This window comes from Anomaloglossus baeobatrachus, chromosome 3 (assembly GCF_048569485.1).
Source record: "Anomaloglossus baeobatrachus isolate aAnoBae1 chromosome 3, aAnoBae1.hap1, whole genome shotgun sequence".
NCBI classification, from domain to species: Eukaryota; Metazoa; Chordata; class Amphibia; order Anura; family Aromobatidae; genus Anomaloglossus; species Anomaloglossus baeobatrachus.
In genome coordinates, this window is record NC_134355.1 from 377,400,895 (window position 1) to 377,416,051 (window position 15,157).

At 37.4% G+C, this 15,157-nt stretch overlaps 1 protein-coding gene across 1 annotated transcript in view; it reads right to left on the reverse strand.

Annotated features, from left to right (window-relative positions):
- Positions 1–15,157, reverse strand: part of LOC142297246 (dynein axonemal heavy chain 5-like) — a 460,910-nt gene that overhangs the window by 90,680 nt on the left and 355,073 nt on the right. The window contains exons 75-82 of the mRNA XM_075341502.1: positions 13,789–13,878; positions 12,425–12,570; positions 9,526–9,609; positions 9,181–9,340; positions 8,924–9,020; positions 4,224–4,351; positions 2,888–3,147; positions 1,045–1,137 (exon numbers count right to left, since the gene is read on the reverse strand). Of these exons, the coding sequence (XP_075197617.1) occupies positions 1,045–1,137; positions 2,888–3,147; positions 4,224–4,351; positions 8,924–9,020; positions 9,181–9,340; positions 9,526–9,609; positions 12,425–12,570; positions 13,789–13,878 (1,058 nt within the window). The remainder of the gene's footprint in view (positions 1–1,044; positions 1,138–2,887; positions 3,148–4,223; positions 4,352–8,923; positions 9,021–9,180; positions 9,341–9,525; positions 9,610–12,424; positions 12,571–13,788; positions 13,879–15,157) is intronic.

A 15,157-nucleotide genomic window follows, 5' to 3' on the forward strand; every position in this document is an offset into this window, starting at 1 on the left:
GTTTTGTAGGTACTATTTTGGGGTACATTTGACATTTTGATATCTTTTTTGTTGCATTTTTTTGTGGGAAGGGCAGTAGCTGAAATATGGAACTTCTGGAGGTCTAAATTCCACTTTAAATAATTATATGTTAAGAGAAATTTGACCTTTTTTGGACATGACCATACTTTATGTTTATTCCTTAAATTGTCTCTATTTATTAAAAGGGCAAAAAAAAAATTTAAATATATATATATGTATATGTATATATTTAATATATTTATGTTTTATTTTTATTTTTACCCTATAGTTTAGGCCTCTTGTGGTAATTGAACCTGAGCTCCTTTGGTTGCATATACTATATACTACAATATACAATATGCTAGTAAATATGACTTTCTACATTAGCATAAGTCGGTATTGTTAAAAATAGGTGAATAAAGTATGTATTTCTGGAGTTCTAAATTCCATTTTATTTTAAATAATTATATGTTAAGAGAAATTTTACTTTTTTTGGACATGACCATACTTTATTTTTATTCCTTAAAATTTCTCTATTTTTTAACAGGGCAAAAATAATGTACATATATATATATATATATATATATATATACACACACACACACACATATATATATATATATATATATATATTTATTTAATACAATTTATTTTTTATTTTTATTTGTACCCTATAGTTTAGGCCTCTGGTGGTACTTTAACCTGAGCTCCTTTGTTGCATATACTATATACTACAATATGCTAGTAAATATGACTTTCTACTTTAGCATATGAGTCAGTATTGTTAAAAATAGGTGAATAAAGTATGTAAATGAATCAAATCACCAAATTCATAACAACATATATAAAATGCTTTTCTCAATATTTTTTTTTAGTTCATTGAATTTGACTTTAAAATATATTTTTCCCGGTGATGCAAATAACTTTGTAACTTGTATGAAGGGAAAGCAAGAAATGGATAGAAAATAATTAAGTTGCATCAGAGCTGCATGTGAAGATGTGTTTGTAAGATTTGTTGGACCTGAACTGAATATGAACTGTCACCTCTTTTTGGAGCAGCGGAAGATCATCTGCTGTGAGAGTGCTCAGCGTCTGGTGATATAACAAAGTTGGCTCTTCTTCAAAGCTTCCTGGTATCTAAATAAAGAATGTATTTCATTATCTCGATATAAAATTAATATGTGCATTGCATTTGGGTTTAATCCTCAATAAATTGAATAAAGAATGGTTTAATTAAAGTCTTAAGCTCTACACTTGCATTAAATAAAATATACATTTAATTATCTTATTATAATTAAAACTTGCAATGGGTTTTAGGCCCAATAAAAATTGTTTAAAGAATCTTTTAGATGAAGTCTTAACTGAAAAGATCTGTAAACAATTGTGTGTCATTTTTACTACATGAATTTATTCTTTAATGTCCAGAATATATTGATTATTTAAAGGGTTATTCCCAAAATATCAAGTTAGCCCTTATCCATTGGATAGGGGATTGCTTATCGATTGCTAGGGGGTCAGACCTGAGAAAGGGGCTGAGAACAATCCTGACAATGGGACTCCGGAACCCCAACAACAGAGTTCTGCAGCTTTGTCCTAAACAGAGCAAAGGTGGCATGTGTGGTCTTTGCTCCGTTCACCGTCTATTAGACTAATGGAAATAGCTGACCCTTGTATGCAGCAGTCTCAAAGACAAATAGAGCAGAGGATGCACATCTTATCTCTGTTGATGATAGGGCTCTAGAACTCTGTTTTCGGTGTTTCAGAGCCTCGTTCTTGGGGTCAATAGGATTCCAGCAGTTTGACCCCGAGCCATCAGCAAATTAGCAGGAGGGTATTCCCTATCCTATGGATGAGGATACGTTGATTTTTGGGGGAATAACCCATTAATGAGCTACAAAATTTTAGCTATTTATATCTATTTCTGTGCTGTATGGCCCAATGTATCTGGATATCCCTCATAATTATTGATTTCAACTGTTTCAGAGACATAAAAATACAATCTCCAAAGACAAAAAAATAATGATCAGCTGAAGAAAAGCCCAAATGGAAAGTGGAGGAATGGATACAAGTTCTTTGGAATAAGTGAGAATGTGATGGATGACTCTTGGTTTTGGAAATACACAGAGAACACCATCTACCAAAATTCATAGTGCTTACTGAAATATTGGTAGAGAAAAAAATAAAGCTATGGGGCAGTTTGCCAGGATTTGGGCTAGTCCCAATTTTTACAGTTTATTGTAAAGTTAGTGCTATAGCATACAAAAATCAACTTTGTTTCCATCTATGATTATCACTCAGTTTAAGGCGCACCAACCACAAGGACTTTCATATAAATACTAAAGCCAGTGCTATACTGGCACTGTCATGCTGATTCCATACATACCTTTAGTTGTGAGATGGGATATATACTTTCTGAAATATAGGCAAGTAAAGTTTATGAAATGCACAATTATTTGATTGATAGGTGCAATGGAATATCTAATAGGTGGGTCAGGTTTTGCTAGTTATTCCCGCCCCTGTCTGCCTAACTGTTCTTCTTCTACCTGTCTCTGTTATTACAGTGGGAGGAAGGAGGGAAAAATGACAGTGGGGAGAATGGATAGACAAACAGGGGCGGGAATAACTTGCCAAACCCGACCCACCTATTAGATTTTCCGTTGCATCTATCATCAAATAACAGTACATTTCACAAACTTTGCTTACCTGTATTTCAGAAAGTAAACAGCCGATCTCACAACTAAAGGTATGTTTAGAATCAGCATGATAGTGCCAGTATAGCACTGGCTTTAGTTTATATATGAAAATCCTGGTGGTTGATGCCCTCTAAGTGCTCTGATGTAAGGAGCAGTGGTTTCTTGAACAACCTAGCACATTGTCATATTCTCACCATTCTAGATTGTTCTTCTTTTATTATCAGATCTTCTTTCTCTTTTTCGAAATTGGTTAACTTTTTCTGACATTCCTTTAGGGGTACACAAAGCCTTGTGTACTCGATAATGGCAACCACAAAGGCCACCAAAGATGCCGCATCCTCTGAGCTGTATCGGGCGGTTGCTATAGTGATTCCGCCACCTTTTGCATCTTTATTTTTGCTAGAATCAATGTGTGAATATTTTTTGGCAGGAGTGATGGATTGCGGAGTTGCATCTGAAAATGAGAATGTGCATTGAGGCGACAGTCTTGATATTAGTAATCCTACCTAGTGAGCTAACAGTAATCAAAATGGTATTACAAAAAACTCCAGGCATTCCTCAAAAACAATATTAAGAGCTTGGTTATTCAGTTCCAATATTCTTTTACAGAAAAACATATAAAACATATTTATTTCCCCATTGATTACATTGGTTTTTTCATTATAAAATGATGGCCAACTAATTTTTTCAAAAATCATCAATAGTACACATAAAATAATAAACTTAGCATATATTACAATCAGAGAAATCTGCATCTTTTTCCTTCAGGCTTGAGCTTTCATTTTCAAAATTCTTCTCAGTAGCAACTGTCGTCTTCTGAATAATGTAAAAATCTGTAGTCACTAAAGACTGATTTTACCCATGAATTGAGAATTTTGAAAATGACAGATCAGTTCAGGAGAAGAAAGAAGCAGATTTCTCTAAGAAAATATATTACACAGTTTCTTATTTTCATATGTACTATTCATTTATGAAATAAAAATTTTAAATGACACATACTCTTTAAGCATTCATTCTTTCCATCCGAAATGCAAGCCTTAAAGGGGTTTTCCCATAAACAAAGTTAATTTTAATCAACAGATCTTAGAATAATAAGTTACACAATTGGATGTGTTAAAAAAAAAATGGTCCTATGCTGAGATAATCTGATAAATGTGCCCCTGCTATGTACTGTCTAATGGATGTCCCTGACGGTAGCAGGATATGGTCTGATCATACCACATCTCTTCGGCTGGGGAGGAAGTAATAAAGTATATAGACATTAAAGCACAAGATTACAAGTTATTTTTTCTTTGAGGTAAAACATTTTTTTAAAAACAGGCAGGGAAAAGTTTTACCTCACAAAAAAAAAATCAGCTATAATCCTGTGCTGTAAAATATGTATAGTCTTTTTTGCGTCCTCCTTGACACAGATGTGATATGATCAGGCATCGGGCAGAGGTAGAATGACTAATTTCTAAAATATCTTGAAACTATAACTTTTCCAAAACCAAGACTACTGTTGCATGTTTCAATATCAACTATACTTACAAGGAGCAGCATTTTCCAACAAGGAACCTTCACCAGTAACACCATGGGTCCCTTCTCTAGCTTTGCCAAGGTAAGCTTCAACATCTTTTAATGTTTGTTCTGGAAGCCCATCTTCAAGCCTAGCAATCCTAGTTTTAGAAAAATAAAAACAACAGAAACAAGACGCTATAACTACGTTTGAGAACCATATGTTTTGACGATTTAACTCGCCATATTAAAATATTTTATGCTACACAAAAATCAATCTGAGGAAAATAAAATAATAATAATAATAATATTTGTTCATTTATATAGCGCCATTAATTTCACAGTGCTCTACATACATTGGTAACACTGTCCCCATTAGAGCCCGCAATCTAAAGTCCATATCAGTATGTGTTTTTTTTTAATATATATATATATATATATATATATATATACACACACACGATTGGGCTGCTGATAAGTCTTTGTGATCTTTTTTGTTTCTATGGTAAGAAATGTTACATCACATAAAAGCCTTATGTGTCTAATATATGTTTTCAAAAATTTATGTTTGTTGCTTATGACAACAGTGTTCTACGCGCACGGGAAAACAAAATGGCGAAGTCTAATGCGATATTCACAGCAACTGAGAGCAGAGGAGTGATAAAAAAATCTTGTTTCTGCAAGAAAAGTCCGCAAAGGATATTCATGGCGATATGTCGCAGATATTGGGGGATCAATGCCCTTCATATTCCACAGTTAAGAACTTGGTTGCCAAATTTAAAACGGGCCACTTCAGCACCAATGATGAGGAACGTCCTGGATGACCGAGAGTGGTGGTTGTTCTGGAGATAATCGATGCTGTGCACAACCTCATACTGGCGAATCGACAAATTTCAGCTAAAGTAATAGCAGACATCATGGGGATTTTCTATGAACTTGTTTGTGTCATTATCTATGAACATTTGGATATGAGGAAGCTATCTGCAAAGTGCGTCCCCAAATGTTTGACAACAGATCAGAGAAGCATACCAGTGAAAACTTTCCGGTCCATTTGTCAACGTTTCCGGACTGATAGCTTCCTGGATCAACTGGTCACAATGGATGATACCTGGCTTTATTTGTATGACCCTGAAAATAAGGAGCAGTCAAAAGAGTGGAGGCACAGTGGTTCTCCTCGTCCAAAGAAGTTCAGGGCGCAAAAATCAGCCACTAAGGTGATAGCATCTGTGTTCTGGGTTAAGAAGGGCGTGCTGCTAGTGGTATTACATTAAACTTTTGGAGCAGTTGAAGGCAGCTGTGAAGGCCAAAATGTGCGGCAAGCTGTCCAAAGGAATTTTGTTCCTGCAAGACAACGCCTCCGCTCACACTGCACAAGCGACCACAGCAAAACTGGCAGAGCTGCATTTCCAGCTGGTTGGCCACCCACCTTAATCACCAGATCTAGCGTCCTCCGACTATCATCTGTTTCCAAACCTGAAGATACACCTCAAGGGTACCAAATTTCACACCATTTCTGATGCCATGGCTGCTACAGATGCCTGGTTTGAGGCACAACCGAAATCCTTCTTTTTGCTAGGCTTACAGAGCTTGGAATACCAATGTAAGAAGTGTGTTATAATCAGTGGGGAGTTTGTTGAATAAATGTAAAGTTTCGTCATCCAGCTTGTTTCTTTCTAGGTAAAGCCAAAGACTTATCAACAGCCCCTCATATATCAGACAATACCTCCACTCTCTTTCACTATATATTTAAATATGTTTATTTTACTCACTTTTAGAGCACCAATATTTCCCCAGCACTTTATAAACATATATACAGTACTCAGCATATATGAGTACATCCCAAAAAATTTGTTAGAAAACCTTAAATTTCCATTTAGAATCAACATTTTCTATGGGCTATCACAGATGTGAGCAGTTGATTATTTTACACACCCAAAAAAGTATTTTTTCCCAACAAATTAATTCCAGACCATGTTGCAACAATGAATACAGAGAAAGTCTTGAGAGTAAAGCTAAAGTTCTTACTACAAGATTCTAATGAACAAGAATTCAACCACAAGTAAATTTAATTAATCATTAAACAAGTGCCTAGCACATAACCATAAAAGGGTGTTGCTTAATAAAGAAAGCTTCTTTCCATTTCATGATGGCACCACATGGAAAAGAAATGTCATATGACTTGAGAAAGAAAATGTTTGCTTTTTTTTTTTTTTAAATACAAGAAAGGTGATAGCTACAAGAAAATCAGCAAAGCTTCACTTATTAGACAGAACACTGTAGCCAAACTACTGCAAAATTTAACAAAGATGGATCTACAGTTATCACACAGAGATGTCGAGGCCGACCATGGAAGGGAACACTTAAACAGGAGAATCTTCAGATAAGAAGGATTGAAGAAAATCCCCATGCAAGATGACAATTTACAAAAGTTACACAATACGATATGCACTGCAGAGGAATGGCATGAATGGGTGTTGTCCACAAAGCAAGCCTTTCCTAAAGCACATGCACAAAAAAGCCTGCCTACAGTTTGCCAGGGAACATGTTGAAAAATATGAAGACTAATGGAACGCTATAGTCCAGAGTGATGAGACTAAGAGAAATGTTTTTGGAACTGATGGCTTCAAAACTTTATGGTGAGGAGTGTAAAGAAAAATGCATGGTGGTGGCAGTGTCCTTATGTCAGGTTGTGTGAGTGTTGCTGCTGTTGGGGAGCTACATTTCATTTATGGTATCATGAATTCACAGATGTACTGCTCTATATTAAAATATAAGATGCTACCATCACTCTGTGCCCTTGGTAAACGTGCACTTTTTCAACATGAAAATTATCCAAAACACACATCTAAAGTCACGGTTGCATTTCTGAAGTAAAACCGGGTGAAAGTGATTCAGTGGCCAAGTATGTCTCCTGATCAGAACCCAATCAAACACCGGTAAGGAATTCTGAAAAGATAAGCTATCGCACACATCAGCTCTCACACACACACACACACACAATCAGATCACATACACACACACACACCAGATCTCACACACAAACATCGGATCGCACACAATCAGATCGCACACACAAACATCGGATCACATGCAAACATCAAATCACACACACACACATCGGATCACATACACATCGGATTGCATACACACTCACCTCATCCAGCGACACCAATCTCTTCTCGCCAGCAGAATCCTGAGAGGCAGTGCGGTGCAGCGCGACGAACAGGACCTGCGGCGGGACAGGTGACTTGCTTCATTCCCTGCGGCCGTAAGCGCTGGATGTGATGTGATGTGTGCTCAGTGATCGGCTGTGTGTGTGTGTGTGATCTGCTGTGTGTCTGCGATCGGCTGTGTTTTCTGTGATCGGCTGCGTGTGTCTGCGTTCGGCTGTGTGTATCTGTGATCGGCTGTGTGTGTGTGTGTGTGATCTGCTGTGTGTGTGTGTGTGTGTGTGATCTGCTGTGTGTGTCAGTATGTCAGCTAGGAGCAGGGTAGGATGACGTGCAGCACCGACCGGAGATTGCAGGAGGACCTGAGAGCCACGCAGAAGTCCTGGTCTGGTGAGTATGAGTCTCCTGGGAAGTGGGGGGTCTGCTTTTTAGGGGGGTAAACTTACTCCCAACCGTGTTTCTCCAAGAATAATACCTCCTCCAAAAAATAAGCCCTAGTGCTTTTTTGGGGGGCAAAAAAAAATATAAGACAGTGTCTTATTTTTAGAAAAACACGGTACTTTAAGAAACACCCAGAAATTGATGGAAACAAAGCGCTGGAGAGTTCTGAAGTGGACAGCAATGAGTCAGGATCTAAATCCCATTGTGGAGAGATTTTAAAATTGCTGTTGGCAGAAGGCACCCTTGAAACATAAGAGACCTGGAGCAGTTTGCAAAAGAAAAGTGGTCCAAAATTCCAGCGGAGAAGTGTAAGAAGCTGGTTGATGGTTATAGTAAGCAATTGATTACAGTTATTTATTCCAAAGGGTGCGCAACCAAATATTCAGTTCAGGGTGCCAACAATTTTGTCCGGCCCATTTTTGGAGTTTTGTGTGAAATTATGTCCAATTTGCCTTTATTTTCTCTGATTTTAGGGGTTATTGCAATACACACAAAGGAAATAAACTTGTGTGTAACAAACTTTGTGTAATTGAATAATTTTCTGGGAGAAATGCTTCATTTTTTGGAACAATTTCTGAGGTATGAAAAAAATTCAGCCATGACTGTACAAACAACTATATGTAATTTTTTGTGATATGTATACATTTCCACATCAACTAATTTGAGTAAAACTGAATATGTTGTAATGAAGGTTATATTATAAGCCTTACTTATATGTTATGGCTTATAAAAATGTTCTAAGAAACAGAAATTGTTCTTGTGTTCAGTAACAAAAAATGATTAAAATCTTACTTTTCAAGCAAGGTGTATTCATTTATGATTTTATATATATATATATATATATATATATACACACACACATACACACATTATATATATATATATATATATATATATATATATATATATAGTGTCACCATATACTGTGTATAATATTTTTCATGTGTACGTGAGTATGTTTGCCCAATATGACTATGAATGTGCATGTGTTGTATAAGTGGGTTGTCCCAGACCTTAACATGTCTTACACATACTGTAAATTCTTCACTGATAGTGTCCACCCTTGTTGGAAAGGGACAAGGCTATTCATGATTCATGTATCTGGCCTTAATATATACTTACTGGTGTACCATTTCAACAAATTTGCTTGTCTCGCCAATTTGATATTGTATGTTCTTCCATCTTGCTCTGTCAACCTTATCAGTAGGTTCTCTTAGACCTAATAGTTTTGCAAAATAAAGTGCTTTTATTAAATATATATGTCATACAATATATACTGCTGTAAAAAAAAGTTTATCTGACCACATTAGGAAGAATTATTGATATAGCAAAATAGCTATTTACAATTCTATTGAACAAACATGTGCAGCGTTTCTCACCTCTCTTTGATGGAGATGGCTTGCTTACAGGAGAGGGCTGAAATCTGGTACTTGCTCTACTCTCTGATTTTTCATTTACAGATGTAGACATTTTGTGGAAGTCATTAACGTTATCAACTTTAGAGAGACATCTGACCATGAACAACATCATTTCTAGAATCTAGATCAGAGAACAGATCAGGAGACACATGTATCATTGTAAATTAATTACAATCTGGATCTTTTTAAGTCACAACTGACCACTGTAAAGTACATGCTACATACTAGATGTGGTAGTAATAATATATTCGACAGTAAATTGAAATGTTTCTTAAAATGTTGACTCACTTATTTGTACAGTCTTACCTGAGCAACCAAATATGGGGGATTTTGGCATCGGACAAGTCTTTCAACACATGATTTGTCTACTTTACTACACCAGTGCATCACCTATGTCAGGTAAACAAAGGGATAGAATCAAAACAGAAATCTAAAAATATATGTACAACATACATCTGCAACCTTAAGGTGGCCATACATATTGGATAGAAATTAGTTGATGGCTAAACAAATGTTGAAGGAACAATCATCTGGAGTAAGATCATACCATTGAGTCATTAGTTGGCTAAAATGACTATGTGCTGTTAAATTTCACCCAATGAATGTTCATTAGGGGTGAAAATGTATAGACACCTTTATGCTAGGTTTACACCTTGTATTTGCGCATATTCAGGGTATATGTTGGAAAATTACTCTGACAAATACCTCACACATTTCATTAGATGCACTTTTTAGCAAAAAAAAATGTGCTAAAAATTCTGTGTCTTTTTATCCAAAGGCAGTTTCCGATGATCAAGGAGAATGCTAACATAGTCCTTTATGATCAATGATAGAATTGCACAAAGGCACGGTTCTCTCTCCTCCTCCCCGACACTGATCAGTCTGATTGGTGCAGGGCAGGAGCCAAAGTAAGGTTGTGGCTAAATCCCAGTGGGCAGAAGAACCTGTGGGCGTAATGGCTTGTTTGGTGGGCGTGGTGATGTTTCCTCCTGTCCGGCGTACTGATGCTTCACCCCCCCTGTAACCCCCCATATGGGAGTCTTACCCCCAGACCCCCGCTTCTATTATAATCAACTCCAAGCCCATGTGGACTTAAAAGAATAATGTATATTCCTGGTATCAACTATGTCGGCGGAGACCCCATCCCTTTCCCGTCACATGGGTATGACGTCAGCAGAGGTCCCTCTGGCCACTGGGATTTAGACGTTACTGCCAAAGTAACACAGATGCTACATGTCCTGGTTAGCTAAAGAGCCTATCAGGTCATGTGGTGAGTCAAATGCCTGGAATGAACTTCAAAATGCTGTAATGTATAGCGTATATGTTTTCATAATGTAGCTGAGTGTGTTGCAGCTGAGATGAGAACCCTATAGCTGAGCTGTTTGTGTGATTTGATGATGAAAATTAACAGAGTATTGTAGCTGAGCTCTATGTGTATTTATGTAGTCAAGCTCAGTATGTGTTGATGTAGCACAGTTGTGTATGTACAGAGCTTTGTGTGCAGCAGAGGTGTGTCTATATAGTAAAACTGTGTGTGTGTACTGCACATAAAGCAGTGTTGTGATTATGTGTGAAAAACAGTCTGCTGGGCATCCCACCTAACTGAATAGTAGGGTTGTGTAATAGGTTGTTGGCTAGTCTCTGAGCTTCACGCATGTGTGATTTGTACCCTATTGCAAGCTTCACTGTGTACAATTCCAATACTGGGCAATCAACCCCCTCCATGAACTTGTAGGCTGAGAGTGCTTGTTTCCTCAGTGTTTAGCACCTTTATTAAAGGGAATCTGTCACCCTTTTGCATTTTTTTAGTTATTAATATGGCCATACATGTAGATTAGAGGTGAAATTAGCCACACCTCCATGCCTCCTGGATGATGGGTCATTTGGCAAAAATCCTCTTTTATGTCTTCTATCTTCCTGGCTATGATAAGCCGGTCTCCAGTATTCATTATTCAGAAGTCTTCCTCCCCTTCTCTTTCCTGGTGTCCCTGTGTGCTCGTGCTGGAAATCTTGCGACTGCGCATTATGCCTGCCCTGTGAAGTCGCAATGACTCTGCGGCACCTGCACACATCAAAACTGAAGCCTGTGCCCACAGAAGGGGGAAACAGTGCAGGGAGGAATGGCAGACATAATGCGCAGGCGCGAGATTCCAGGAACACCAGGAAAGAGAAGGGGAGGAAGAATCTCATATAATGAAGACTGGAGGTAGACTTATTGTCCAGGCAGCTCATGCCCCATAGCCCGGAAGATAAAAGATATAAAGGAGGATTTTTCCAAAACAACCCATCAACCAGGAGGCATACAGGTATGGCTACTTTCAGCTCTATGCCATCTATATGCCCATATTAATAACTAAAAAAATGCAAAAGTATGACAGATTTCCTTTAAGGAGGCTTTCTGCATCCTGTTTGTGCATTTGTTTCTGTGACCTTGCCTGGTGAGTAATACTGCGTTTTTACTATATTTATAGTTGTAGAAAACACTAACAATAGGTGCATTACCTTCCTATTCTACACTATTACATGAGTGGCATGGAACTCTCCACTTCTTTACACCACCAGCAAAGTTGTAATTAGTAGGAAATACCTATTTCTTATTTTATGCTGTCTGTCTGCGTCTTAAAGTAAGGTATATTCTATTGTCTGAAAAATGGGGTTTATTAAAAAAGTATAGGCCCAGAATGTCAGCCAGTACAGCTCTCATAGGGGCTTCAGATTTATTCAGACTATATTTCTTGTGTGTGTGGTTTTTTCATGGGAACGTCATAAGGGCCTCTAGTACTAGGTTATCTCCCAGAAGAACTAAGAATTGGGCATGTTGAAATCCAAATGATTTTATTTGCCTGTCCCCTACCATCTGGGCAAAACGGCACATACATTCATCAGCCAATGCCACCAAAATCATTAAGACGTTTTTTTCTCTAACGTGTGCTTCCAGCTTTATTCCTTAATTTGCCATTTAACAATTTGAAGAAGGAAAAGATCTGAGTAGTTTATATTATTCTTATTTTCATGTCTAATGAAGTGGTAAAGAGATTTGTAATGGTGATGAATTCTCTTGATAGCGATGTTTTCTATATTAAATTAGTTTTACGTAAACGCAAACAGTTTTTTTTCTATTAAGAAACAGCATGAGCTATAATGTTTAATCCAACAATCAGCTACAACTTTCTATGAGAATGTTGAGGACTCAATGGAGGTTTACCTCATTCTTTATGGATCTTTGGTTTTTCTTCAGCTCCTCTAGCTCATCAGCTGCTTTCTCTGTCTTCTGCTGGATATCATTCAGATATGAATGTTTACTTGCCTCTTTCATGCGATAAAATGCTTCATCATATTCATCACAACCATCTAGAACACAAAGATACATGTAGAAGGCTATAGTTGTTATACCTCCACGAGTTTATCATGGTTGACAGACAACCATGTGCTGTCCAGCTACAGAAGGTTGCTGCATTTGGCTGCACAAACTGCTCCTTGATATTTCATCCTTTCCTCTGTGGTGTGAATGGAGTTTTCTGTGTCTTCTCTGTTAGGATTTACTCTTTACCCTTTAGGACCCTATGGACATCTTTTCCTTTAAGCCGTTAATCATTATCCCTCACTTTCTGTGTCTTTACATACCTGCATTTCCCCTAGGTATATTGCTGGTGATAGAGTTAAGTTTCTGTATGGTGCTTATTTTAAGCAGTCTGCTTGTAATCACCTGGAGAAAAATTGTTGTATGTTGCTATTCCTCTCCCTAAGTCATCCTGGCGATAAGTTGTTTATTTGCTTTCCCATGTTTATTTTCCCTGTGTATTCTTTAGGATTTAGTGGGGTTGATTAAGCGCTCATCTTGCCCGATCATTACCTATGGCCCAGTAAAAGGTCAGCCAGGGCCAGGTATCCTTTTCGACGCATAGGTACAGAACCTATTTAGGGACGTCAGGGGAGCCAGGGGCCAGTGTAAAGTTTTATCAGGTGTTACCATCTCCCCTTACTCTAGACACAGGGTTTCCCTTTTCCCGCCCCTCCCTTTTTGCCTATCACTTGATATTTTCCCATTCCTAGCGTTTTGCCGTTCACTCGATATATCCCCATACCTAGAGTGACATTTGTTTTATCATTTACACTTTAGAATTAAAATAAAACAAAGGACAGATTGTACTATCATTTCTCCCAGAAACCTTGCAAAAGGATCATTTTCAACAATAGAATAAAAAAAAAAAATCTCTATTAAACATGTTCTAAGAATTTCAATTTAACTTTCTGTTAAAATCAGGTCCATTTGATTTACATGTAACGTAGAAAGGGAAAACGAAAATTGTTAATCTAAACAGTATCCTACTTATTCCTTAGGTAAGATTTTTATTGTTTAATTTTTATTCTGCATAAAACAGATATGGTATACACTATAAAAAAAACATATGTCGGCAGCGAACTCCACAAAATTTGTCCCACTGCTTTCAAGTTAACATTTTTGTGAAATATGATAGTTTATTTCTTGACATTAACAGATGGAAGCAAGAACTGAGTAAAAAAAAAATGTTTGATATATGATAAACAAAAAGTTGTAAAAATTATTACCATCTTTTAATAAGTCATCATTTTCATCAAAGTGGTCAAATTCATTTTCATTTTGTGAAAGGAAAATTTGTAGGGTTTCATCTCCAATACCTGGAAGAAATAAAAATGGTACAGCTGAAAGGATATTCATTCCAATCAATGCATAGTACTTTTGTGTTCCAGAAATTTTGATTACATTTTAAAGGGGAAATAATACAGGAAATAGAATGAATCATTATCAGATGAATTAAAGCAAAAAAAAATATTTCCATAAAGCAGATTCCTAAGGAAGGAGTGGGTAGGATAAGGAATGGGGTAAGGGGATGGGAAAAACTTTAATAGGGAAGTGGGAGAAGAGGAGGGGAATGGAGGATCAAGGAGTATTCTTAAACATAGCTGAAAAAGCTTAAAATGTTGAGTTCTGATAATGCATTAAACATAAGGAAACATAAACAAAGTCCACAAGTAAATAATAATAAAAAAGGGGCAAGAGAGAGATGATAAAGAAAGAAGAATAGAAAAGAAAAAGTAAAGCGAAAACATTGAAGAGAAGAGATGCTTAGAAAGGACGAGGGAAAACTTCTGTCCAAGGCTGCCATCTACGGTAATAGGAAGAGAAAGTATTGTTTACAGTAGCATGACACATTTCAAAATAGTTATGAAGGGATACTTTACCAATAATGTCTGTTATGGAAGGTAATGTAGTTTTTCTCCAGTTGGCTGCTATAGTATTCTTCGTAACAAGGAATATGTGAATAGTGCATAGTACTTTTGATACAAATATGTATACATTTACAACACCCAGAAACAGAGTAAAGCCTGCTTTACATGTTACGATTTCGCATATGATATCGTATGCGATCGTAACCACCCCCATCGTATGTGCGGCACGTTCAATTTGTTGAATGTGCCGCACAAACGATTAACCCCCGTCACACGTACTTACCCTTCCATACGACCTTGATGTGGGTGGCGAACGTCCACTTCCTGGAGTGGGAGGGACGATCGGCGTCACAGCGACGTCACACGACAGCCAGCCAATAGAAGCGGAAGGGCAGAGATGAGCAGGACGTAAACATCCCGCCCACCTCTTTCCTTCTGCATTGCCGGCTGGAGCCGCGGGATGCAGGTAAGATCTGTTCAATGTTCCCAGGGTGTCACACACTGCGATATGTGCTGCCTCGGGAACATTGAACAACCTGACGTGCAATTCGTCAGGATTCAACGACGTGTATGCGATGAACGTTTTAACGTTCAATCACAATCGCACGTACCTGTCACACACTACAATGTACCTTACGATGCCGGATGTGCATCACTTACAACGTGACCCCGCCGACACATCGTAAGATATATTGTAGCGTGTATTGCGGGCTTAACTTTCTTCATA